Source organism: Cystoisospora suis (genome assembly GCF_002600585.1).
Source record: "Cystoisospora suis strain Wien I chromosome Unknown contig_1253, whole genome shotgun sequence".
Taxonomy (NCBI): Eukaryota; Apicomplexa; class Conoidasida; order Eucoccidiorida; family Sarcocystidae; genus Cystoisospora; species Cystoisospora suis.
The window spans coordinates 554-28038 of record NW_027154053.1 but is presented as its reverse complement, the minus strand read 5'-3'; the positions used below and the strand labels follow the sequence as shown (position 1 = coordinate 28038).

General features: G+C 47.3%; 3 protein-coding genes across 3 annotated transcripts; 1 reads left to right on the top strand and 2 right to left on the bottom strand.

Moving 5' to 3' along the window:
• Positions 1-4624: 4624 nt before the first annotated feature.
• Positions 4625-7830, top strand: CSUI_002973 (40s ribosomal protein s23). Its single transcript, XM_068063171.1, has 4 exons — positions 4625-4756; positions 5793-5892; positions 6329-6407; positions 7218-7830. The coding sequence occupies exons 1-4, from the start codon at positions 4753-4755 to the stop codon at positions 7464-7466; spliced, it is 432 nt and encodes a 143-aa protein (XP_067924852.1). The 5' UTR covers positions 4625-4752; the 3' UTR covers positions 7467-7830.
• Positions 7831-8721: 891 nt separating this feature from the next.
• On the bottom strand, positions 8722-12892 carry CSUI_002972 (uncharacterized protein). The gene has a single exon (XM_068063170.1). The coding sequence runs from the start codon at positions 12405-12407 to the stop codon at positions 11721-11723; it is 687 nt and encodes a 228-aa protein (XP_067924851.1). The 5' UTR covers positions 12408-12892; the 3' UTR covers positions 8722-11720.
• A 1380-nt stretch (positions 12893-14272) lies between these two features.
• Positions 14273-27485, bottom strand: CSUI_002971 (autophagy-related protein 7 atg7). Its single transcript, XM_068063169.1, has 7 exons — positions 21994-27485; positions 21215-21311; positions 20257-20434; positions 19382-19535; positions 18295-18603; positions 17438-17745; positions 14273-16427 (listed from the first exon to the last, which is right to left on the bottom strand). The coding sequence occupies exons 1-7, from the start codon at positions 26844-26846 to the stop codon at positions 16156-16158; spliced, it is 6171 nt and encodes a 2056-aa protein (XP_067924850.1). The 5' UTR covers positions 26847-27485; the 3' UTR covers positions 14273-16155.

Here is a 27485-nt window from a genome sequence, read left to right as displayed (position 1 = left end):
ACACTAGTCCACTATACTATGTGCTTGTATGCACTCATACATATATCTATATCTCTACGGTATATACTGTGAATGTAGCTGTCTGTGTGTGGATAGTCTCTATATGTATATAGGGCGCATTGTATATACACATGAGAGAACAGAAAACAGATAGAAGAAGAGGAGACACAAGGGAAGAAAACTCAGAGGGAGAGGGATAACAACAACATCAAGAAAGAAAGGAAGACGCCGCGGAAGAGGGACGAAACACAGCTGAACAAGAAGAGAAGAAGAGGAAGAACTACGAATACATGCACGTGATATGGATTGAAGTGAGAGTACCTAGACAACGATCTGAACCCCGATGAAGAACGAAATCTTTACGAACCAGAAGTCGTCTCCGAAAGACTCCTCGAAAGATTGGAGAGAAAAGAAAAAAGATGAGATACCAGTCTAACAAGCTCGCTTCCGATGAAAGCTAATGAGAGCTGTCCGCAGTATAGAAGCGAGAAATGCGTGGTGTGAAAGAGACGTATGCAGAACAACTTGAGAGAGATTTCGGTGAGGTAAAAGATAATCGAGCTGATAGAATACGGTAGTGAGTTAGAAAAAGAAGAGGAGAGAATCAGTCAGGGACGAACGATAAGAACGAAAAAGCTCCCTAGCTCCTCCCGAAGCTGACGCTGTGAAGTAGCAGCCTCATGGGAGATGCCTCAGCCACAGCAGGGAAAAGAGGTGTAGAGACAAAGAGTGACGATAGACCGTGCCTTCGAGTTTTCACACCTGGCCTTCCCCGCCCCTTTTTCCTGGGGGTCCGTCCTTCCCATGATGGATTTCAGTGAGAAGAGAAATGGATATAATAGGATGGATCAGACTGAGAAAGCCGAGGAGAGCGGTTGACTCACCAAACTCCTTCAACCTTTCGAATGGCAAACCAGTGCTCGTTGGAGTTGAGGATGAAGCCTTCTTCACGACCAGGATCATTCAGAACCCCCCGGACCTCCGGCTTTGTCGTGGAGATACACTGGATATGTTGTCTGCGAAGACATTCCATGAGGACCGAGACATTGAAGAATCCGTCGTGAGCGACATTCCCTGACTCTTCTTCGAAAAACTCCTTATAAGCCGCGGAGTCCATGCCACTTCCCTCAGCCATCAATTGACGCTCCCGTCTATCAAATTCATAACCAATTTTACACATTTCCGTCTCATTATAGACAGGGCCTTGGAGAAGAGAATTGATGCAATGCAAAGCGCACATGCGGTCAGCGCCCTGCTTCTCCCAATACACAACGCCGGACACGGGTCCGCGAGGCCGTAGAGACGTCATTTTGAGCGGAGAAGTCGGCGAAACGAGACAAAACGGGGCAGGGCTCCTCGCTGAAATTCGGTGAAGGGAAGGGAAAGATTAGGAACACGAGAAGCAAGGAGACGAAAAGAGAAAAGAAGGAAGTTTTCTGACTTCGGGGACCACAGGCACTGCACGTGTCCGTGAAGACTCGCTCGCAAATAGAAGAAGACTCGACTTCAACGAACGAAGAGAGAAAGAAGGCACGAGATGGAAGCCTTGCGATGTATATACATCGACGGCACCGGGTTCAAGAAGGTACGGGGAACCGGGAAGAGGAAAGTTGTCGAAAGTGACAAGAACGGGCTCTCATGTGACCTAGTGAAAGACCGGCTGACGCTAGCGCGGTTTACAGCTCCTGAGGTTAGTCTCTGGTGAGCAAATGGAGAGGAAACAAGATGACGTAACGCGCCAAAAGCCGGAAATACCAACGGGGGACAATCCGCCAGCGTACTAGAGGACGTAGAAAATCGAGCCTCAAGTGTCCTGCTTCGCAGAGTTGCGTGAGTCGTTTGATTCGCGCGAAGTCGTACGGCTGCGTGGCTGGCCGCAGCGAGACAAGTTGTCGAATGCGGGCAAGACAGCACGACTCAAATCCCGTCCCAGGAACCTAAAGTTCTTTACTGAAAGGCAAAACGGGCGAGGACAAGAGGACTCTCCCTGGTCTCCCATATACAGTGGCTTTCGACAGAATTTCTGGAAAAGGAGCCGCCGTAAGCCGGGCTAGGGAACGGGGAACCTGCGTAGCTGATGCCAAGGTCCTCGGTTGTGCCAAAGCCGGGCAGGGCGGGACGGTTGCCCTGGCAGGCCAACACAAACAGTTCCCTCGCATCTAATGCCTGTGTACAGGGTGTATACTCGAAGGCCAGCAGGCACGCAAACGGAAAAAACAGGGGGTATTCAGTGGGACATTTGCCGCCCTACCGCCGTTGACGAATACTCATCACATGCTAGGAGGGCAGCCCCGACCCAAATACTGTCGCTGGTCTTCCGGAGGTGAGGCTAGTGTGAAATGACAGAGAATCGGACAAAAGCAGGCTCACAAGACTGCGGTCTGAAAGGTCGTGGGGTCCGCATGAGGCCACAGTCCTTTCCTCACTCGGAGCCTGTTTCTGGCTTTTTGGCGTTTCGCCGGACGAACCTATGAACCTCCTATCGGTAGAACTCTTGTGCGTGTGCGTTCGTTCATTCACATGGCGAGCCTCAGCATTTCACACGACGATGGGGACACGGCCGCTGGAAGAAAGTCATTCTGCTGAGCCGTTGGGACGTCCGCGCGGACTTGTGCGTGACACAAAGTCTGACCGATCAGTCGTAAACAGTTCCGCCCCACTGCCACGCATGTTTGACCCACAATCGCAACACTTCTTTTTGTCTCGTCGCCCCGAACTGGGTCTGCAAAAGTTGTTAGGCTTGGTGGTCCCAAGGCAACCGTACAAACTGAAGTTGGTAGCACGCGTACTGTAGTTTCTCCATACAGCTAGAGGATAACGAGAAGGGTGAGTATCCGCTGATCCATTCCTATCTGGTGTCCTGTCAGTGGAGACATGATAACTCTGAGCAAAGTGAGCAAACGCACACATGGTTCAGAAGATCTTGACTAGTGCTGGCGAAATTTCACGCCAGTGTATGTGGTTGCCCACTGCCTACCGCCCGCCATCGACTAACCGCAAGTCAAGAACCAAGAAGACTTGCTAACCGGCTGCCAGGGTTGCGACCGTGCAATGCCTGGCACAGGCAGCTACTTTAGCTGTTACAGATATGAGGATGGTGGGTCAGGGCACATACAAGGCAAGTGTATGCCATGAAAATAGCTGAATCTGTCACAAGAACTTCAACCTACAAATGCGGTTAGAAGGGCCTTACGCGCACGCTGCGCCCTGAGTGCCGAACCACCACAGACAAGGACGGCGAGGAGTGCAAGGTTTCCTGGAGAAGTCTTTCGACTGTTCCGTCTACGACGCGAGGCAAGACAGGACCCTGACGTTTTCCCGGAGCCAGCGGAAGTGTGGAGTAGTTTCCCTCTGGAACAGTGCACGCCATGGAGTTTCACCGCTTTTGTTGGGCTGCACTTCCTTATATCTCGGCATGGCTTCTAAACGTGTGACGTGGATGCAGCGGCGATGTTGGTCGAATGTGTTACACCGTTCTCTGTTCTCAAAAGGAGTCTGTGATCTGTTCAATGAGTCTTGAAGCCTTTCGGCTCCTGCGTCCTTTAGCAGATACTATGCTAGAGGGTGCCGTTTCCCCGATGGTATTCCGGGACCGGGATGCGTTTCCTGGCACTCTCAAACAAACACGCAGATCTTGCACTCTTCCACTCATTCGCCACTTGCTCTTACCAGAAACTGCAGCAGCTGATGTGGCCCGCTTCCGTAGCTTAGAATCATGGTCCGTTGCTGGAGAGGCCCCACCTCCCTCTGGTGAGTATTCGCAGCACAGGGCCCGTCTGAGCGGCTGCCTTCTAGAACGGTACTCCGAGGCACTTTCTCGCTGCTGGAGTGCAGTCCCCCTCTGCGCACACCACCTTGGATACTAGTGGTTTACTACACGCGCCACGGATGGCGCGACAAAATATCCAGTTTCCGCCAGGAGGCTGGGCACTTCTGTGTGGTGGTACGCTTGTCGCGTAGTGAACGTCACAGGTTCACAGTTGTGCGGCGCCCAGGGACCGGCCCTGCGAGGCAATCGACGTCGTCGTCGCCTCGTCGTCGCCTGTTGCAGCGGGGACGCTCGAAAGTCAGCAGGAAGGGTTCGTCTACGGCTTCCGCCGCACACAGATGCACTTCTCACAAGGCGGAGTCAAGCAACAAGCATTACTCGGAGCGTAACAACGCCCTAACAGTCATGGCGTGGTCTGTAGCACACGATCGAAAACGCGACCCAAGCACTACTGTCTCCGGCCTAAAATATAGCCGACAACGAGACGTCCAGTTCGTTCAGCAGACCTATGCTTGGCCAGAGGAAGGACCTCTGTCCTCAGAACGGCTTAAAACGAGGTGCAACAGTCCGTAGAGATTTTACTCTAGCACGGGCTGGTTGGGATTCAGCAGACCGTATCACCGGATCGCCTGCTCGGGCGGTAGAAGGTGAGAGAAAGGGGACACTGACGGAATCAATACGCTCAGGCTGTTAACGTGAATCGCATTCTCACATCTGTTCCGCTGTAATTTTGCTGGAATCCCTGAGAACCGCATGCGAGGAGACTGGAGCAAAGGGTCGATGGCATTACCGCATATTAGACGGGGCGAAGGTGCCCCGACTGTGTTAGGAAAGTGGTGGAGGGTGTAGCACGACATGAGTCTGAGGGCTGCCGTTTGAGAGGAAGGGAATAATGGTGAGAGGAAACAGACTTTGTGCCGTCTCTCAGTCTTTCGTCATGCGTTCTCCCTTCTGAAGTTGATCGACGTTAGAGCTGCAGCAAAATGGGTGAGTCTGAGCTTTATACACCATGTACAATTGTCACGGGCAACTTCCTTCACCCGTTTTCTCCGCTTTCTCTCCCACACAGCAGGCGAAGAGCAGCTGCGAAAACAGCGTGGGGCTGAACTTTGGGCAGAAAATAACAGACTTTTCTGGCACGTTCACTTTCGAAGAAAGAAGCAGCTATTTCGTTGGTCCGATTCTCTTCCAGTCGTAGGGCGTGGTGTTGACTGGAAAGACTCCATCGCGGGACGTACGAGAGTTCCCCGTGGCACTCAGGAAGCGGCAGAGAAAGATGAATACAATAAGGCGTCTGCTTGCCCAGTCTAGAAGTGGTCACTTCCGTTTGTGGGGTTGGATTTCTCTTTCCGTTTACACTAAATACTAATATGAAGACGCCCCGATGATTCCTGGAGTCGTGATAGGGCGCTGACGACCGGCGCATCGATTAAAAGGAGCTTCTCGTACAGTTAGGTCGTAATGCTTGTTCTGTATGACTGAAATAAAGGACTTCGTTTTCAGTTTTGTAGCACTGGAGTCGCCCTTGTTGCTATATATGTTAACACACTACCGGTAGGTTCACCCCGGCCTGACGATCCCACTGTTCAGTCTACAAGTTGCGGACACTGTTGAGAGGGGATGATCGCCATCGTCTTTTTTCGTGATCGTTCCTTTGCAGTCGTGTCTCGTTTTTTCTTGTGGTGCCGTGCGTATGCTTCCATGCTGTTTTTGTTCACTGGAGCGGAAGGGAGCTCCTTTGCGTTCTGTTCTTGACATGTCGAAGATCCTGTCGTATGCACACTCGATATCGGGGCGCACGCGAGATCCCCCGGACTTCACGCGTGCGTGCCGTCTTAATCGTTGAGGTGTTACTGTCCACCGTGCAACCCCAAATAGTTCAACCCAATGTCGACTCTGGCTGTCACCCGACCATGCGTTTTACGTCCGATAGCAGGTACTCTCTCCGGCTGAGGAGCTCCATCGAGTTACTACCGTACAGCGTGAAAGGAATGTGCCAGCTCTGGTTTGTGTTCGTACGCAGGAAAGCCTAATGGAATTCGTACCGCTCGTAAGCTGCGCTCTCGTCGCAGGTTGCAGAAATGGGCGGACAAGACCTACAAGAAAGCTCACTTGGGGACAAGGTGAGTTCTCCACACAGAGTCTGTTCCGTGTTACACTGTATCTTTCTTAGGTCCTGCAGTTCTGATTTCCTCTTACTTGGTGATGGGCGTCTGTGCTTGGTCGATAGGGGGTATTTTTTGCATGCGTGCTCACAAGTATCGCCCCTACTCTTGACAGAGGTGAAACAGACGTGCTGCATATGTGGCACGACGAACAACCGATTGTTCATGCACGATGTATGAGTACGATAGTTGACATACAGCACCCTTCCAAGCCCCTAGGTCGAGCATGTGAACCGTTAGATCGAAGGTCGTGAACACTGGGTTAAGATATTCTCATGTGGCACGGAGCGGAGTCCCAGAAGGATCTGCTTTCGTCGAACCTTGTACAGGGATAAATTTCCAGCCTTGCGTAGAGAAAACTGCTTTGCTGACTTTACCGTTGTTTGTAATGCAGATGGAAGGCCAACCCCTTCGGAGGCAGCTCACATGCTAAGGGCATTGTTGTAGAGAAGCTCGGTATCGAAGCCAAGCAGGTGAGAAACACATGTAGATGCTGTCAGTTCAGATCGGACTTTTCTTGCAGACGATACAGGTGCACTGTAGGTCTAGGGTATGACGAACTTGCATCAGTCTGCCTATGCCATCCAGTATGTACGGGAATCTCACACTCGGACTCTACATCTCAGTAGCGTGTGTATGACCCTCTCTTTTGGAACGGATGACGTCGGTGTGATCCTCTGTGGATGCTTTGACGTCTTCTCACGTAGAGAGTCGTCCGATTTGAAGGGAAATTCCTCATCTGATTTCATAATCTCCTCTCTGAAGGCGTTGCCGTAGTTGCATGGTTCTCCAATCGCAGTTACGGTGTCATGGGAGAGGTAAAGAATTTGACTTGGCTACGGAGACCACTCCATCTTCGTTTTTGGAAGTTTTCTGTGGTGTGTGGCAGTTTCCTGTCGCCCGCGGAGAGCTCCTGAGATTCGAGGGTGGGGTTGGATGCAGAGACACCGACCGCAACCTCAGGTAGCTGTACCATGGCTGTCTGTTGGGTGTGCGTATCGGTGGACCTAGTACTCTGCAGCCAACAGTTGGCGATGCTCTACTTTTCTTACAACAAAGTCTCCATCGCAGTGAACAAGTCTTGAGAGTGAGTTGTCATTTCTTGGAACAGTCGTCTGACGCGTGAGAGGTCGGCCTGGCTCTCCACCAGCTCCACTTGTAGAAAATCCATTGAGACGTTTTCGGCAAGCACGCGAAGTGGAAGGCTGCCATACAGGCGATGTAAGGAAGTGAGGTAAGGATCTTTGATGTGCATTCGTGTATGTGGATGTCTGTGCTTTCAGCCGAACTCTGCCATTCGTAAGTGCGTGAGAGTCCAGTTGATCAAGAACGGGAAGAAAATCACGGCCTTCGTGCCCCGTGATGGTTCTTTGAACTACATTGACGAAAACGACGAAGTTCTTGTTGCCGGTTTCGGTCGTAGTGGTCATGCCGTCGGTGATATTCCCGGTGTCCGTTTCAAGGTGGTGAAGGTGGCGGGTGCGTCTTTGTTAGCTCTCTTCAAGGAGAAGAAGGAGAAACCCCGAACGTAAAGAAGGAAAGACATCAAGGACTTGGCTGAAGCCGCCACATCCAGCTCAGCAATCAATTCTATCTCTTCATCACCGACTTTGTCTCCTCAGGGCAGGAGGGGGGATGTGGGTGGTGGATGTGAACAGGGGCGCGACACAGTTGTTGTCCCAGTCAAAGACATAGGTTGATAATGGTGAGGATGGAGAGCACTCGAGGGACATGGTTGTGCCGGTGAGTGAAAACGTCAGTGTGATGTCCCAATATCAAAAGAAGAGAGAGGGACGGCTGATAGACACACACGGACGAGTACGATCGTGGGCTGTGTATGTGTGCGTGCCTCGCTGATCCTTCTTTTGTCGAACCTACTTACAAGTATCTGTCCTTTCTGCTACTAGACTGCTAAATCCTCTTTTTTCTTGAAATCTCACGTGTCCTGGAAATAAAGACTTGATCCCAAGCCCGAAAAGAAAAGTGGCGTGTTGTGGTTGCGGTGTGGTGGAGCTGAGCTCACTACTAGTTTGTCGCGCACCTCAACAACCTGGACCGGACACACCCGCGACGGCAGCTTCCCCATGGGAAAAGCGTCATCTGCCAACAGGCGGACACTTCAATACCCGGCTGTCTTATCCGGTGGCATGTTCGGCCACTCGCAAGGACACGACTGCATTCCATCATACGTGATAGACTGACTAGGTGTCTCGCTACTACTCGCGGATAACGAAGGGTGCAGCCGCGCCCTATGCCAGTGCGGACTGATCATGGGCCCCCCTGACGACACGAAAGACCGTAGTTTTACTCTCCGCTCTTCATTCTTTCCAGGTCTTCTACTTGGTATCGTCGACGAGTTACTTTCGGGTGTCGCTACTTTTCAGAAGAGAAGCGGTCCACACGCACCGTTGCTGGGAGCAGCAACCGCTGACCTTCGCCATGTGGGCATCTAGGGTGGTTGAGTCATACGGATACTATATCTCACTTTTCTTCCCGCCGCTCTGTAGAATGCGTGTTTTTTACGACGGACAGGACTGCTGCTGAGAAGGTGAAGCACATCCGTGAGCTAGTGTGGTTGTACGCACACGCACACCGGCAGTAGATACTTGCGGCCGATCGTAATAAGATGAATCTCTTCGATAAGTTGATAGATGTCAAAAAGAAGTGCCTCTCGTGTGAAGCTCGCTTTTCTCTTGAAAGCTCGAGCCAGTAACGAGTCCGTTAAAAACCAACAGTGGTCTCATCAGGATACAAAAAAGACTGGAAATCCATCCCATCCGTTCATCCACTTCATTCTGACGATCACAAGTAACTAACGAGTCTCCTTGGATACACAGACAAAAGAGCTTCATCGAAAACACTCCGTCGCATGAAAAATTTCGACGAATCTCACCAACTTGCCTTTTCAAACACCAGGCCTTGCTCCTGTCACGAACAGTGTTTTCATTGGCAGGCACGACTTCCCCTCCTGGCGAAGTCCCTTCAAAATGACACGACACATCACCTGATTGTAGAGTTCGATACCTGTTGCACATACACACGAAAAAGATGAAAGGATCCTCTGGTTCAAATCCGTTGCCCCCTTCTTTGTTTTCTCGTTTTGTTGCCTCTTATCACTGGCGAGCCACAGGCGGAAAACGCATTCCCTACCTCGTAAGCCAACCATCTACTCCACTCACTCACTCTCTACTCCCTGCTTCGCCGCTCGTTTTCTCTCCACCCAACGATCGAATTCTTTCTTCTTTTCGATCCAGAGACGAAAGTCAAACGGTACTTCAGTCATACTGCCCTGTTTCCCAGGCTTTCTCATGTGCCCCTGAGTCCCGCTCTTCCCGTGAGGCTTCCTTCAATCCAGCCGAAGTGGTTTTTCTCGCGGGAAACTCAATCCATCACTCATCTGACTATCTCTCCATCGATAACGGCTCTCTTTGTCGTTTTCTTCTTCTCTGGCATGAAGGAAGAAAAAACGAGAGTTTTGTGTCCTTCAGCGTTTGAGCGACGCTTATTCTTGCTTATTATAGAAGGTCGTCTTCACAGCGACGACAGTATGGAGAGATTGCACCTGCCAATTCGCGCTCGACAAAAAGACTCAGTACGGATCTCTGCGTATCTAATTCGATTGTAGTCGAAGCCGTTCTCTCTTTCCCCTCACTAAGCTATCTTTGACTGTGAAACAGACTACGACGAAAGAGAAAACAGGGAGGGGAGTGGGCGTTGCGAGATGATGAACGATATCCGTCTAAACCATTCAAGAAAACCAACTGATTTTCCTTCACTCGTTTATCTTCCTATATCTGCTTATACAACATATACAAGTAAACACATCTGTTCACAAAGATACACAAGCATGATATATATACGCATCCACGTACAAACACACATGTATGTATTCACATCTACACTGAGGCTCTTTTCACGATAGAGGAGGCTGATTGGTTCAAGAAGAGTGCATTCAAAAAAGGCTACTTTCTTTTCCATCTCATGCAGAACGGAAGCCTCTCCGAGGTGTGTCCCTGCTTTTCATCCGCTACCTTTCTCTTCTCCTGCTCGTGAAAGACAGGTTAGGGGAGATCTACAAAGAAGAAAAGACGAGAGTGAAAAAGAGGCTGACGCTGAATCCACTGTTCTGTTTTTCTCGAGAAACAGTATAACTTCCTGAACTTCCTGCTGTGCACCAAGCTCTCCCATGTCTACGACCATAACGAAGGACGTAGGCTGGCACTGGACATATGCACGTCACACTACAGAGGCATATATCCCTATATATATATATATATATAAATACATGTGTATGTACACATACAAGGCACACGTGTTCAAAGAAATCACATGTACATGCATAGGTTTGTATATACATATAGATCGCCGTCTTCCACTTCTCTTCCTGAACTCAGCTTCCCTATTGAGATATCTATAAGGAATCCATATTGTTTGTCGCTACATAGCATTCCGTCTCTCCCAAACCTCTCGTTCACCCTCCTTTAACAAGAAGAGGAAAACGTGAAAGATTGCTGGTCCCTATCTGGTATCCTCTTCTTCCTTGTATATGTATCACCTGATCCTTTAGCATTTCCCCCTTTTCTCTCTTTCATCCTTTTTCTTTGTTTCCTTCCTTCTCGTTGTGACTGAGCTATCCACCGTATATTGTTCGTTCGTTCGTTCTTTTTCTTTTCCTAGAAACTCATACTTTGGCTTCTTTTACCAAGACGAATTTCGAGCTTAGCAGATCCATCACATGTGAAGATACATATAAGAGAGAAGAAAGTCGTAAGAAGAGTCACACATCCCACGAGCACTCCCATCCCCCCTGCATATCCTAGGTTTCCAAAGAGAGCCATAATGAAGTTCCACAAGAAGAACCGAGAGAAATCGTTCGTTATAAAGCCTAAGTTAAATGTTTCGAAGTGACAGAGAACTGAAGCTAATCCCATGACAAAAGGGGTCCATATATCAATAAACACGTCAGGTGCAAAAGAGAATAACTGCTGTCTCCACGAAGATCGATTCACATCATCTAGGAAGTGTGAAGGAATCGTTATAGATGCTTTGGTAGCTGGAAGAAGGAAACACCACAGAGACATTGTAAAGATACCTGAGATAAAGCCCAGCCATCGAGTTGTTACAGCCAAAAAGGCTGTTGAACCGTCTGGCTGCATAATGAGGAGCTAACTAGGGGGAGGCGGGGGGGAGGGGGGTGGTCGTGTCAGGGAGTGAGGAAGAGAGGGTGGAGGAGAAGGGGGGAGAATAAAGAAGAAGAGATGACAATGAGAATGCAACCGAGGAAATACAAGAATGACGACAGAAGATTTCAGGGGAAAGAGAAAAAGTTACATTGTTATGCAGATATCTGAAGCAGGAAGAGAGTGAAAAGGAGAGACCAAAGTGAGAAGAGAGAGAGGGAGACAAGGGAAAAAGGAATGAAGTGAGAGACAACAGAGTTTCCTGACCGGCGGTGAAGGGGAAAGGAGTGGCGAGGGAGAGCCCGAGAGAAGAGAAGGAACAGAAGGAAAGCAAGGGAGGGGAAAGGAAAAGAGCAAGATGGGGAAACACACGGCAGAGCCGGAAGGGGGAGGGCAGGGGGGACGGGAAGTGAGGGGTTGTTTACGGTTTGAGGCGTACGCACAGTGGAGAGATTCAAGGCTGAAGTTGAGATCTGAAAGTCCTTTTTATGCTTCTATCGCAAATTTCCTTCTCCTCTGCTGCAGAAAGAGGAAGGAAAAACACGAAAGAGAAGGGAATCCCACAAACCTAACAAGAACCAGCCAAGAAGAGCCTTTTCTCCCTCATCATACATGACTACTTAAGACGAATAAGCTGAAGGCTTCTATACCAGTTTGCCTTGGACAGAGAAGAGGCAACTCCTTTCTCTTCTTCCTCTGAGTGAAGAGTTCTTTGAAAGGCAGACCTGCACACGTTCTCGTCTTGATGATCCGTAGAAAGATATAGACGACGTACCTTAATACAACTGCTAACGCTTCATGGGAAACAAGAATACGAAGCCAAGTAGATCGCAAGGAGAATACAGATAGGAAGTAAAGAGCAATAGTATACCTGCTGTATGTCACAAGTGGCAGCTGCCTCCAACGGTTTGCTGAGATACTGTAATCGATTCTGACATATTCAACTAAGTTTGAGGGCGAACGATCGACCACGGGGGATTCATTCCTATGGTGGTATGCCTCGTAGAACTCTGAAATGTTGCTTTGTTGTGTGCCTCTACGTATACACCAGTTAGACGTCGAAAGAAAGGCCCACTGAAGGTTGGATGACGCCGTCCTCTGGCTGCAATAGCTGAGAGGGAATGGACGGACCGACAAAGCTACAGTACTGATTACACGGGTCAGAGATGAATGCGAATAAATAAAAGAGAGAAAAGCTCTTATCAGAGACGAGCATCGAAGTAATGCTTGACAAAACAATACATTCTTTTTTGGAAAAGCGGAAGGACCAGAGAAACGCTGGTCGCCGCTCATTGGCCTAGAAGATAGAGTGGATGCAAAGAAGACAGGCGACAAGCTCTGTGGTTCTCGTCCACAAAAACAACAGAGGAAAGAAAAGAAAAAACCTGACAAGATATGATAGCACTTGTCTGTTCTGTGCGAATCGAGATACGCCAGATGATGTAATTCAGACGATCAGTAGGGCAGGAATGGCGACCCCCCCAAGAGAGAAGGAATAGCAGTAGCTTTCATGGGAAGCCCTCTATGAAATAAAGACACACGAAGAAACTCGACATGCATCTTGCGCTCAGTTAGGCAGGCTCCAGGCGGTTTCTGAAAAATAACGAGGTAAGGATCTACAAATGCACACTCTGGACCGCCAGGCGGAAGAACAAAGCGGTTCTGCATGCGGCAGCCTCTGTAGCGCATACACCACATGCAGTGTAGGGAAACAAAGCCGGGCTCATTTGCCTGTCCGATACGTACGATTCCACCACCAACAACCCAGTAGCTTCTGTTATGTATTTTGAATTCACAGAAGCTCTCTTTTTACAGTGTGCATGACCGTTCCTCACGTCGCCGGCCCTTTAGCCTTCTGCCCACATAGTGATGGCCAGTGTCGCTGTCAGTACCGTCAGTCCGCGACCTTACAACGTCAGTGTGGAGGTTTCTCTCCCCTCTTTGTTTGCTAGTCTCTCCTTTCGAGCAAGAAAACCGGAGACACAGTTTACAGCCCAATACGTTTTTGCGAATACGTTTGGACTATCGTGTACGCTTGAAGGGGGACACGTACAAAGCCTGCCAGGGCCACGAGCTAACCAAGCACTACCCACACACTCAATATAGTAGTGTTCATCTACGTACCTCACTCCCCATTTCACTAAAAGAAGTAAGAGTTCTTCATGATATGCTCCCCCGTTGACTGGGATTCAAACTCCTGTAGATTGTAGATAATGTCCGTGGCCATGTAGATACCTGTACTCGGTATCTGCGGAAATCGTTCTCCCTCGCTCCCAACTCCAAGGGAGAATGAAGCTTGCCTACTCGTTCCACACAGATCCAATCTTTGTACGGAGGCATATGCCTCTTTGTTTCTTCTTCGTTGATCGTCAACAGCTCTTCCTTCAGAACTTACTTTCTATTATCTGTAGAAACGACACAGGAGCCCTCTACGGAATCGTGAGGAGGCGTTTGTTATCACCTTCCTTGACAACAATGAGAGCGGCACGAAATGCCTGTGACGCTTGGTATGGTTGACGGGAGTGAGCGGCCTGCTCTGATGAGATGCGAACATCAACACCTTGTTGAAGTGTCGATCTGATTTCTGTAGGTGGTCGGGAGACCAACTAAACTCGGGCAGGATTCTCAGGAAGCCGTCGGCTGTAATGTCTGCAGTGTTGCTGTACACGAGATGTCAGTGGGAGTTGTCACCCCGTTGCCAGTGCTCTGGACGCCGATAACACCGTGGCTTCCATTCTACCCCCCGCTTTTCTCCTTTTCTGTGTACTACCTCACGGTACGTGAAGGAGTCTCCTGCCCATGGATTGAAAAAGCATCTTAGAAAAGTCAAGTGGCAATAGTTTGTTCTTTGAAGGTACCTTGGTAACTGGACCGGCCATACAAGATGGGACGCATCTCCACAACTGAATCAAGACAGTCACCATATGCTTTCCATGCTCTACCATCGTCTACTCTAGAAACACAAGACGACTGGTAGATACACAACTCCATTGTCTCTTCTTCAAAGAATTCGACCAGAAGTGCACCTGTCGCGATTGATAGCTGTTTTTGTGCGTAGAGATACTTCGGCAGCAGCCTTTTCACAAACCAGTTGGTATCATCTTTCCTTCCGAAAGAAAGAAGGTAGCACACACACGATCGCCTTTACGATTGAACAGAAGAAAGCGGAGTATGCTTGTTTTACGACATCGCCCGTATATGTTTCTTTCTGCTTCATCTACCATGGTTCGAGTGGATGTTTCTTTTTTATCGGGTGTGTGCTACGAGACAAAAGTTCACTCCTATCCGATAATGCTATCTGTATGATGAACGCCTTCACCAGTCCAGTCTACGGCACTTGCCAATCCGATCCTGTAGAGAGGATAGAAACATTCTCTCTAGCGTCTTGAGACAGAGAGAGGCGCCCACAACTTTCTTCTCTGGTGCGGCTAACGCTTGCCTCCGTTTCTCAATTCCGAGTAAGTCTCGGATCGAGGGAGGTAAAGTACCCTGACAACAAATCACGGCACACCTTGTAGTCGGATCAAGGAGAAAGACGTGAAGAAACTCCAGGACAGCACCGTGGAGTTGAGATCAGAGCACTATCCTACTCGTCCGAAATCACCTGATCAATCGGACTGCGGACTGAGAAGCCTGGATGCTCCTCATCAGTCGGCATGAAAAACCTCTACATCGAACTACAAGAAAAAAGCCCTGCGCGGCACAAGAAGTTATCTCAGAAGTCCGGTGGGTGGGGCCTCCTCCCTCTATGCATACGTATCAGTGTTTTTCTATCCTTTCAGCGTCCTTTCGCTATCACCAGCAAGAGGGAGCTGCGCTGACCCCCCGGACAATCAATCGGTTTAGATTGTCATCTGTTTTCCCTATGCTTCCTTATTTCAGTTGGCGGCTTTTCTCATTTATCACCTGATGAGAGGTATTGAAGGGAAGGGATACCGAAGAAGCGCGAAAAAGACAGTTTAGGAAAGAGAGAGAGAAACAAACGAGTTGCACAACGTCAGAAATCTTGCTGGCTTGTTCTCGTTTACCGCTAAGCCTTACTTCACATCATCGAACTCTTATCCGCTCTCTTCTTTCTTTCCTTCCTCCCACCCTCTCGTCTCCTCAGTGCTTCTTCTTTCCGTCTTTCTATTTTTCCATACCTTTCCTCATTCCTTTCTGATCATCTTTTCTCCATCATGCCACGCTCCTCCACTCAAACAAACTTTTGATCAAAGAACGTCGTGTCTTCTTTTCCTTCCCTTCATCCGTTCATGTGTCTTTCTTTGTTCGCCAGCTCCACACGTCAGTTCCAGAACATGTGGGTCGGCATCTTTTCCAGTCTGACGGTTTTACCCCCTCCTAGCTACAAATCCCAAAAATCCATCCATTCTATGTTGTGTCCTCTTCCTTGCTTCTCCCCTTAGAGAGAGAAAAGCTCGAGAATCAGTAAGAGGAATTATACGAATCAACATAACACGCTTGTCTGGTAAGTAACGACTACTTCGATAAGCACTCCTCTCCTTCTCCGCGTTGTGTTCACCGCCAGCAAGAGAAAGAAAAGTGAGAGAGGAAATCCTTCTTAAAAATAACGTCATTTCTCTTCTTGCCGAAAGTCAAAGAAAAGCGTCAACTAGAGAGAATGTTGACCACCTATATGCTTAGGGCACACATGCATGGAAACCTCCTGGGAGACACCAGTCTAACCTCTAAGACTCTCTTCGTGTTCTCCATCCCCCAGCAAAAGAAAGGTAGACAACAAACAAATAGACCACCTGTACATATGTATATATGCTTATACATCTCAATATGCCATTTCATATATGCGTGAAATAGGCGACAAGATGTTCTTAACAAGATAATAAGTACACAACGCGCGCTCCTAAGCAATCGAACAAGATTTCTCTGGCGATTTCCTGCTCCTTCCTCACCTCCCTGACCCTCCTACTATTATCCCCTTATTGGTAATTATCGAAACTTCTTCTTTCTAACGCTAGCTACCGGGTACCTACTCGAGACCATAGGAAGAAAGATCTCTCTCTCTTCCTACATATACCAGCTTTCATTTGAACGATTCTTTCTCTTTCTCTTCAAATCCCCCCTCCGCCTCTTCTTCATCCTCATCACTAAGGCATATAACATCGGCTTCTTGACCTCTCTCTTCCATCAGTTTTCGCTTGGCCTCTAAGCCTGAATAAGTCTCGAGTAAAGAAGAATTTCCTACAATCTCGCGTAGAAAGCCATGGGGATCGCGCCGGTATCTCTCTAGAATATTGATGGAGCAACATACGCACTCCGGGGAACTTTCAGAAGCGAGAGAAACCATTCGAAAATCTAGAAAGAAAGAAAGAGAAAGACCAAACAAAACATCCGGGGACACATCGCACGTTTCGAACAAAGCGGAGAGGGCAAGAAAAGGAAGCAGAGAAAGAAGGACACAACAGAGAAACCTCCCAAATCACTCCTCGGTGAAACAAGAGAGAAAAGGCAAAGAGAATCTTTTCATGCAAGGCAGGCTTTGATACTTGTGCCCCTTAGAGAGGAACCTTCTTGTATTACACTCATCTTCGTGTCATGTGTACGGGTACCTGTATATATCCATGTGCACGTACGTTGATTTATCTATATATCTAGATATATCACAGAACTACACGTGAGAGAAGAAGAACTGGAGGTCGACAGATGCATGCATGCAGGATGGGCAGGTAAATACGGTGGGTTTGTATTTGCGTACATCCATCTCTTCGTCTAAGAGAGCTGCGAACCAAGGAGTATCATGATACATGGGAATGTGTCTAGAATCTTCTATAAAGATCTTTACACCTCCTCCATTGTCATGAAGTCTCCATGACATAATGCTTTATCATAGACATGATAATGACTCCCCCGTCCCGAGTGATGTACATACACTCTGAAACTCATGTCGTTGGCGAGCGTCTACCAGTTCTCCTCATCTCCCCGAAGTATGTTCTCTTCTTTACTCCTCGGACGAACCATTCAGATACTTTGACTTCCAACGCGCCCCCGGAATTTTCTGGCGAAGAACGATTGAGTGAAAGCTATCATTCTCATAAGCACCTTACTTTCTAGACACTACAACTACGACAACACGGACCTCTCTCATATCCTTGTCTTTCCCTTCTTTCTTTCTTTCTTTCTCGCTCTTTTTTATTCTTCTACGCCTTTTCCACCCCCTCCGCATCTCATCTCCCTTCTTACTCCCATAGAAAGAGACACCCTAGACCAACTCGGTAAAGCTATCTATCTATGTTTCTCTTCTTCTCTATCATGAGAAAAAGTTCCTCTACACAGCAACTGCGGCTTTTCTCAGTTCAACAGCTTACTTGATAGATATCCACGAACAGTATGTGGCGTTGCACCCATACAAGAGAATCCTTGTTCTTCTTCTTCTCCTCCTCCTCCTTTCCTTTGGACTGTGTTACGAGAACTCTTGTTCCCCCCCCCCTCTCCATCTCCATTCTTCGAGACTTTCCGCCGGTGACCTCTGCATGCAACCAGAGGATCTTCGTCAGTGTGGGGAGCTCCAAAACCAAGAGGATGCTGAGTCAAGGCAGCGAGCAGCTCGACAGCCACGCTGCATGCAAGACTGCTAATTCCAGGCCGGGTGACTGTACACTGCTGATCTAACGTCCTGTATCATGACAAAGAGAGAGAAGTTGGCAATGAGACATGCAAAGAAAAACAAAGACATAGGCAGAAGAGAATGAGCTCTCACCTGAAAGAATCTGCGCAAGAGTGCGACTCTTCTAATCCACTTAATCGAAGGTGTAATGATTGGATCCGTAGGGGAGAGTGCTTTGTACTCGTTTCCTTCTTAAAGACTTCGCCGAGAGAAAGAACACTCAACAGATGAATGTCCGTACCGTAGAAAGGAGAGAAACAGATATATATGTATATATATAGACAGGAGACATGACGAAGAATACATTCACACGCCATCTTGATGAAGACACATCAACAGACAAGTATACACATGTATCTCTCTCCATACTCCACCGCGCAAATATACATACATGATACACTATCTATCTTTAATCTATCTATCTATCTATCTTTAATCTATTTATCTATCCGTATCTTAGGTGGTATAATGATATGAAGATCTGCGTAAGATAGACAATAGTACCGGCTTCCACCTTCTTCTCCTTTCCTGTGTGTGATCTGCTTTGCTTCATCTTACCTGTTAGCAAGAGAATCCGCTGGAGCACTGATAGCGTTACAGAAGTAGCAGCCTAAGCCATTCCCATTGTAGCCTTGTCTCATGACGACCATGGAATCGAACCCGAGACCTACAGCCATACCTAAGGGAGGAGAATGCTGTCTCTGGTGGTGCCTTTGATGAGTATGGATACTCCCGCTTGTATCTGATTGCGACCTGAGAAAAGAACTTCTTCTGTCTGATGTAGGACTTGTTGATATAGGAGAGGTCGGAGATAAAGACGAAGAAGATAAAGACGAAGAAGAGATGTTTCTGAAAGGTTGGCTGGACCTATTGTCAACACCCAAGAAAAAGAGAAGAAGATAGATAGAAGAAAGGGATATGTGTGATATTGCTGAACTTATGTGCAAGGGTTTCAAACAGTAAAAGTCTACTCCTATCTGCCTTCCAAGATGTCAGTAGATCTACGTCTAATCAAACACGCAGACAGCTATATGGACTAGATCTCTCTCTATCTATGAACACATCTCTATGTCGATATGAAGGTCAGGCCATATGAAATCACCCATAGAAGATCTTTCGAGACAGAAAAGAAAAAGAGAAAGTCAGCCGCATACCTCTCTCTTCCACACCCCCAAAAGCATGTGTCTAGATGACTGGATCTTGCGTAGCGAGGCGAAGGCAGGACAGGGATATGTATACCTCTAAACACAGGAGACGTCTCTTCCAGCATGACTGAGAAGAGAGAAAGAGCGGAAGCACTTCTCAAGCGTTCTTTATCGATAGAAAGATAACTTCCTCTATGGAAACAAGAGCTTCTCTCTAAACGCGAAGACTCAGGCACCCTGCTAAGTCCCAACGACTATGGTAGTTGCCATACGACCTCATCTTTATATACGAGAGATACAACAGGTCGCCCCGGGAAGACCGTAAAGAGAAGAGGGACTGAGAAGCTCGGATCAACATACAGAAAAAGAAGGAGACTTTTCAGATGATCAGGAAGGGAGAAAGTAGAAGGAGAAAAGAGTGTTTCGATAGAGAGATGTGTAAGAAGACAGGAAGAGCAGATAAGGTATGGCCATCTTTTTGACGACGTATACCCTCTTACTGTTCAGCAACAATAAGAGAGGGAAGCCATCGCGATTCCTTCGAATCTGTGAGCATCATAACAACATCGTGCTCGTATATAAGGCGCCACAGAAGATCGTGAGCCTCCTCAAGACTTCGCGTTCCGAGGGGAGTCTCTAAGAAACGTCGATGCCCTGCAAAGAAGCAGAAGATGGGAAGAAGATATCAGTGAATAAACATAGATACATAGATAGCTTAAGTGAGGATAGACAGCCATGGTACATATGGGTGACATAGATATAAACACCAAAGTAGATGGGTGCATGCTTACACACAGACACACACATAGATACATACAGAGAGATCATACACATCAATTGACATGTATGTTCACGTACACATACATCACCCATACAAATCGAGACACATCAGGCTGCATGCAAATCTACGCCTACGTCGTACATACAGGCATATACATAGAATGAACATATATATATATATATATATACATCAACACCATACATATTTTATACAGAGATACACATACATACACAATTCTATCTGATTGAAGGAAAAGAACTGCCATCTACGTTCACTCTACTCTATCCTCCTACACTACGGACATATATACTCCCTCTTCCTCGCTCTCCTTCTTCTCTCCCGTCTTTCTCTCCCTGTGTCTACCACGGATCCTTCAAGCATCCACACCAGGTGTATGTACACCTCGTACACCCCGCTAACATTCTCGCTCTCTTCGTCGTTGAGAAATACCCCAAGGATATTCATAATGATGTCAACCGTCTTTCTAAGAGACAGCAGAGTGAAGACCTCCACAAGACATTTGGGAGGAAGAAGAAAAAGAGAACCTTCCCTTCAGCTTTTCTTCTTCCTTCTCGGCAAGCTATCTCCCCCTACCTGGCATAGGAATCTCTAAATCAATCCCCCGACATATAAGATCCGGCCTTACAGCACGGAGACGTTGACACGCAGCATCGACTTTCTTCAGACCTCCTCCTTCTACCTGGTGAAGTCGTCGATGGTGGCTGTGATGGAGAGAACCGCTGTCTCCTATTGAAGCTCCTCCCCCGCCTCCCTATTAGCAGTTAGAATGTACATTGGCACAGCACAGAGACAATCAAGCTCTCCCCGCATTCTCTTCTCTATCTATCTATCTTTGATCTATCTATCAATCTTCAATCCATCTATCTATCTTTAATCTATCTATCTAGCTGAGTTTCATAAGACTAGTCGTCTACTTGAGAGCCCTGTGCATGCATATAAGAGCTTGATGGTGATATATATATATATATATACGTACAGGAAACAAGGCAGGACGCATATACATATGTATACACACCTAGCAACAAAGACATACGTCAATATGTGAATACGGAAGACAAGGCAATATGTTGGATCTGTTGATTGAGAGAGGTTTCCTACGTCTCTCGAATATGACTTGATCTGCGAAGACCACCTTCTTACACAAAGATTTCTAGAAAGCGTCCATACAGACACTATACCTAACAAGCAGCTCGTCACTGCTATGTACGATGTGCAGAATGAATACAAATACAACTAAACGACATATTCACCTTACGAAAGATAACTAACTACACAGGTAGATAGACTGAAGAAAGATACATATCGCTTGAAGATAGCTAGTTATATGACTGTGATGGAAAGGCCAGTCCTCAGAGCAAAAGAGAGCTGTTGATAAGAGGTCATAGCGCATGCACCGACCCGGCAGACTAGAACGCACTTCACTTCTTCCCTCTTTTCCAAAGGAACACGAGAAGACGATGAAGACGAAAAGATCAACCTTCTCGACTTCAGTCTCTCTTCATATATAAAAGGCATTATCTGATCAGATTACCTGAGAAGACGGGGGAACAGCATCTTCATATGTATATAAAGACTGTCGTGCGGGATTTGAAAGAGCTACAGAACTTGAATCGACAAAAGTCAAGTGCCTATTCAAAAAGAGAAAGAAAGAAAGAAACAAGTGATACCGAAGAGCGACACACTGAATATGAGGTGTCTATACACCTGGAAGCGATCTGGTAGAGAGATCGACCAAAGAAGATAGAAAGATACATCAGGTGTACATACACCGCAGTGTGCAGTGGAGTCACCCTGACACCAAACAGAAGGTGGAAGACGTTCAGCTAGATAAGAAAGACGTGAAACAAAAGATGTTGACAAAGAGGAGGGAAAGGAAAGATAGAAAGAGGCAAGAAGAGAGAAGGACTACACGGAGGAGAAGACAAGAAAGAAGAGAAACTTCTTTTTAAACCTTCATCACTTTCAAGAATGAAGAGAAGGACCCGAAGAAAGAAAGAAAAAAAAACAACTGGCAACCCCCTCGTGAAGAAGAAAAGCGTGCGATAGAATGAATGGATGACGTCCAACTTTACATGGGAGTTCTCTACCTCTCTAAGCTCTGTTCGCAAGACAGGGACAACACAGGCTACGCCTCTCCGTCCCCCTCTACTCATCTTCCTCTTCGTAAAGACTTCACTGTATTGCACCTCTCTCTGTGTGTATCTACATCTCAGTCATCCCTCGTCATCTTGTCCTCTTCACTGTCACACCCGTTATTCCACTCCTCCTACTACTACTTCTTCGTCTTTCTTTCTTTCTGTTTGCTCCTACCTGACTCCCCAAGCGAGGAGAAGTCTAGCTACACCGCAGCCTAATGTCCCTGCTCCTAAGAGAAGAACGCGTAGGTGTTGAAACTTCTTCGCTTCGAAGTCAGGAAGAATTCGCCACCGAATCAACTGGACGTTGAGATCTACCGCATCCCCTTGAATGGTTTTCCCATCTAAATATCGACGGAGAGCTACCACAAAGACTGTCGAAGAAGACAACGACGGGGGAGAATGACTGTGAAGATGTTGATCGTGAGACCGATACCCAACAGACTGCTGACCTGATGAATCTCTCTCTCCTTCTCCTTCTCCTCTTCCTCTTTCTTCTTCTTTACTTTCTTTACCTTGTTCTCGCATCGTTCCTCTGTCCCCTCCACGACTCCCTTTACCTCCATGACGATTCTTTGAAGGAAGAGGCAGCTCAGGGTTGATAGCCTGATTAGGCGCATGGCTTACATGATGATGGTGTGCTGGATGTCTTAGCCATCCTGACACGATAGAAGGTTTCTGAGGTGTTATCTTTGATGGAGATGAAGAGACTGAAACAATCTTTCTTCTTCCTCTTTCTTCCTCTTCTTTCTCCGTACATCTCTCAGACTCTCCTTCTTTCTTTTCATCCTTGTCTTTCTTAGATGATAGAGAACCTGGAGGAGAAGCAGATAAGAAGACAAGATGCTGTCCTTCTTGCGACGAAGGAGGTCCTTCTCCTCCTCCTCCTCTTCCTCCTCTCTGTGAAGATGATGCTTGAGAGAAAGATTCAGGCTGGAAAGAACAAAGCGTAGTCGGAGAGCCTGGCTCGAGACAACGCGATGTATCTAACTCAACCGGTAAGAAGGCATGCTCCTGTGGAATAACAATAGAAAACAGAAAAGAACGGACAACGGCATGCATCATGCCTCCTGCAGCTGGATGACGAGACGACGATTCGAAAGGAATCGATTGCGTGGTTGCTTGAAGATCCTTGCTAGGAGGACCTTCCCTGAGTTGCGACTGAGAAGAAGAAGAAGATACACTCCTGTCATGACACTGTGAAGGTTGTGGAATAGAAGAGAGGTCAACGGGAGAAGGTTTCTCCTTTTCTTGCTTTCCTGTGATGATCATAGCCATCCTGTCCTCTTCTTCTTTTTCCTGTTGTAGAGAAGTCCGCATGCACTGACTTTCCATCTTCACTCCCTCTGGAGAGACACTATGGTCCGACGGCTTCTTGTCTTCTCGCTGCTTTTCGACAGCGCCTTCAGAAAAGACAACGGAAGGAGCTGAAGAAGAAGGAGGATGATGATGAGAAGGAGGAGAAGGAGAAGAAGAAGAAAGAAGAGAGGAAGAGGAAGAGAGAGAGAGATGGAGATGAAAGTCACGAAACGAGAAAATCGGCAGAACTTTCCCGAAGAGATGAAAACGTATAGAAAGAAGAAAGAGAAGATTTCTTAATGGCCAACCAAGAGCATCAGGATTTCCTGATGGATCAATATAACACAAATACAGTGTATATACACCTGAAGGAGATGTCAACGCAGCCTTAATCGCCTCAGTTACACGTCGTGAATAGGAAGGAGGAAATCGCCTACGAACTTCAGATGGCGAAACCGTAGAAGACGAAGATAAGGAAGGTCGAGTTGAGGGGAAGGCAGGAGAAGAAGAGATACACGGTGACGTAGAGACATGCAATGATGACAGGAGATCAGAAGAGGTAGAAGGAGAAGAAGTGTCTATACGCGTGTCTGTAGGAATCTTTGTATCAGTAGTGATGCATGCCTTATTGCTGTAGGGAGTCTCTAATATAGATGAGAGATACTCTAACGCAAGGACAGGAAGAAGAAAGAAAGATGAAGAGTCTATTCTTTCTTCATTTTCACAGAAAAAGCCGCGATCTCTCCCCCTGTTCTCTGGTACTCCTTCGTCTTCTTCTTCTTTGGCGTTCTTTGTTTGATCTTTCAGAACATCTTCCTCTTTTCCTTTACCAACAGTCTCTTCTTCTTGACTGTCTCTTTTTCTCTCTCCTACTACCCTCTCCCCCTCTTCGTCATCATCCTTCTTCTCCTGTTCTTCCTTGTCCTTCTCTTGTTTTCTTTCTTCTCTCAAGCTTTCTTTTCCAGTGAGAGAAGAAGCGTGTTGAAGCAAAATATGCGGAGATCTTCTTTTCTCGAGAGAAGAAGATTCATCGCTCTTTGTACCTTCGTCTTGGACCACCCCCCCTGATTGACACCTGTCATCTCTGTTAATTTTTCTCTTCTCCTTTCTAAGAATGAGAAATACACCACTCCGAATATAAGGCGACTCTCCATTTTCTAAAGTCGAGATTCTTCTTGAAAGAGATATAACTTCTTCTATCGTGAAACCCGAGGGCACGTATCTTTTCGCCATTTCCTCTTCTTCTTTTCTTTCTCCTTCTCCTCTTTGCTTTTCTGTCTGGACATCTTTCACCTCGTCATCTTCTCCTCCTTCTCGCTCTCCTTCTTTCTTCAGGCGACCTCGTGAAGAAACAGGAGGTTCTTCTTTCATAGCGTCGCGACTAGAGGTATCTTCAAGACGTCCTTTCGTCTCCACAGGCGAAGTATGAAGAAGGAGAGAAGTTTCTATTTGAGTGGTTAGGTCAGCTCTCTCTTCCGTTCTTCTATCATCTCCGGCTCTGCTGGCAAGACCTCCTTCAACTTCATTATCTTTATCTCCTTCTCCTCTAGGTCGATTCTGTCGAGGAGAGGAAGGATGAAGAGAGAGAGAAGATGTAGGAATGATGACTTTCTGAGGAGGACGAAAGAGATAGAAATCGATACCTGGTCTTACACATGGTAGAGCACAAGAATAGAAAGCCACAAATGCCTTTAGGTCGATGAAGGTGACTAGAAGAAATCGACACGCAAGAGAGACAGGTGGTAATGAGGTGTACATACACTCGCATAACCATGGCTGATGATAGGAGGCCGTGTGCTGTGAGGCCCCTTTAGGATTTCTATGTCGACCAAGACCCCTATCGAGACCTTGGTACCTCTCTTGAGATTTCGTAGAAGCAGATGACGATAAATGACACGGACAACGCCAGGATTCTTCATTCCCTGACGTGGAGAGAGAAGAGGGAGAAGAAGAAGACGTCGACGAAGGCATGCCTGCAGAATCCACCATTTGACCTTCTCGAGTCTTCTTATGTTCTCCACCTGGAGAAGAAGTCGCCGGGTTGTCTCCCGACCAGAAAGAATCTTCATTGATAGGTAGAGACAGCAAGATCGATTCTTCACTCCGAGAGTAAGAAGTCTTCTTCTCATCTATTTCTCTCACCCCACAGAAGGCTCTCGACGAGGGTCCCCCCTGTATCGTAGGCCCGTGTGAAGAGGGTGTTTTCTTCTGTAAGGATTCGCCTGTTGTCTCCACGACAGGGGAGAGAAGAGAACTTGAAGAAGAAGAAGATGAGGACTTGCTCTCTGATCCCTGGTGTGATGAATGGTGACCCGGGGTCAAAGACAACGAAGACGATGGAGAAGAGGAGGAAGAAGAAGAAGGAGTAGAAGATAGGTTTCGTCGACTCTGACGTCTAGAGAATCCTACGACTGCTTGTTGGTAAGATGAAAGAGGGGAAGCTTGAGACGCATTCCCCGGTCCTCCTCGTAGGAGATCTCGTATAGCTGACTTGCGATCAAAAGTCCGAAATTCTTCAAGCGAATTACAATTATACACATACCCTAGCATAGGAACCTCTCCACCAAATAGAGCAGATGGAGAAGAAGAAGAGGAAGAGGGGGAATTCTCTGACTTGGTCGTTAACTTTCGTACATTTGTGCTTTCCAGAGAAGAAGAAGAAGTGAGGTTCTCACGACAACGAGGTCGCGAGAAAGAAGATGACGATGTCTCTTCTTCTTTCTCTTGCTCTTCCTTCTCTCCTTGAGAAGAAGAAGATAAGAGCGAAAGACCTTCTTCATCTTCTTCCTCTTCTTGCTGGGGACAATGGAAAAATGCCTTTTCACTCGCAAAAGCACGACCGTCGAGACGAAACACAGCTGGACTTGCCATATGACCTCCAGAGGCTAAGGTAGAAGATGAAGATTGTATTAGAGTTGATCCAAGAGATCCTCTCTTTCCCGCGACACTTCCCACCCCCTCTCCTCGAACTGCTCCTAGGCGAGGATAAAGACTCCGAGGAGACACTTCCGGGAGAGAGAATTCCTCGCTAGCACTCTGAAGGTGAGAGAGAGAGAAAGAAGATGAAGATGAAGAAGAAGAAAAAGACGTTCGAGAGATTGTTGGAATTGCTGAGGCTATGACAGGGACCCATGGGGTCTCAAGACGCCATTCATGAAGTTTCTTCTCTCCTAATCTTCTCCAAAAAGAGACGTCAATACTCAACGTAAAAGGCTGAAATTTCACGAGATTCGGAGGAGCATGTGAAGAGGAGAAGGGCGACGACGACCACGGAGAGATAGAGGATGAAGGAACACCGGAGACGGGAGGAGAAGATGAAGATCCAAGAGCAGAACCAGAAGAAAGAGGGGGTGGAGAAGTAGGGGAAGGAGAATTAGACGTGAAAGAGAAAGAAGAGGAAGACATAGCAGACGAAGAAGAAAGAGGATTTGCTATCCTTGAAGGCTCTGAAGGGAAAATATGAAAATGAGGTGAAGATGACGGCTCCGGAAAGACAGAAGAATTGTCTTCTCCAACTTTAGCAGTCGATGTAGAGGAAGAAGAAGAAGCATCATGTATTCTCTTGTCTTGTTTGAAATCTTCCTTGCCATCGAAAGACTGCAGAGTTGAGGAAGTCTTTTCTTGCAATACTTGGCGAGAAACATCCCCTGAAGAAGAAGAAGAAAGATCTTCTCCCTCTTTCTTTTCCTCATCTTGCCATCTCGGCGGGGGCGCCTGGTGTCTCTCCATCTTTGGAACTTCTTATATATCAAGAGGAGAAGACGATCGCGCCTATTCCCACCTTTCGCCTAACTCTTCTATTAAGAGCTCTTGCGCCCCTGATTCGAATCGTCAATGCGACAGTTAATGAACGAAGAAGAGCTCCTTCCTCACCCCTCGATTCTCAGGTGCAAGAAAGAAGGATTTGAGAAGAGGAAGAGAAGAACAACGACAACGACGACGACTACCGTAGTGAAGTCAATCAACATGGCCCTAAGAGTGACGTGCCTTTCAAGTCAACGCATAGAAAGACAGCAAGAAGAGCACAGAGAACCCAGAGGTACTAGAGACAGTTAAATGAAGGAGGGAATAAAAGGAAGAGCAACCACAATGGGACCCGCTGCAAGACACGAGAAACAAGGAAAGGAAGANNGAGAAAAGGACGGTGAAGAAGAAGAAAGAAACAGAGGAGGTACCCTCTGAGACTTGAGAAGAAAGAGACGAGTTTCATCCCGCATGTGTGAATGAACTTGCAGGTAAAGGAGTTAGACTCTCGACAGACAACAAGAGAGAATTGAAAACCGATGGAAGACGAAGAAGAGAAAAAGACATTCTTGAAGTGAAAAGAAGAAGGAAGTCTCTCTCTCCTCCTTTCTGCACATCTATCTC

Bases quoted from the DNA above. Each gene is read 5' to 3' on its own strand.
- CSUI_002973 (XM_068063171.1), top strand. The intron at 5,893-6,328 runs GTGAGTTCTCCA...TTTGTAATGCAG, and splicing joins AAAGCTCACTTGGGGACAAG to ATGGAAGGCCAACCCCTTCG. The intron at 6,408-7,217 runs GTGAGAAACACA...CTGTGCTTTCAG, and splicing joins TCGGTATCGAAGCCAAGCAG to CCGAACTCTGCCATTCGTAA.
- CSUI_002971 (XM_068063169.1), bottom strand. From the start codon at position 26,846: ATGGAGAGACACCAGGCGCCCCCGCCGAGATGGCAAGATGAGGAAAAG. The intron at 21,312-21,993 runs GTAGGAGCAAAC...CTTTTTGAATAG, and splicing joins CTCCTCGCTTGGGGAGTCAG to GCACTTGACTTTTGTCGATT. The intron at 16,428-17,437 runs GTAAGCTGTTGA...CTTTCTTTCTAG, and splicing joins TGTTCGTGGATATCTATCAA to ATTTTCGAATGGTTTCTCTC.
- CSUI_002972 (XM_068063170.1), bottom strand. From the start codon at position 12,407: ATGAGCGGCGACCAGCGTTTCTCTGGTCCTTCCGCTTTTCCAAAAAAG.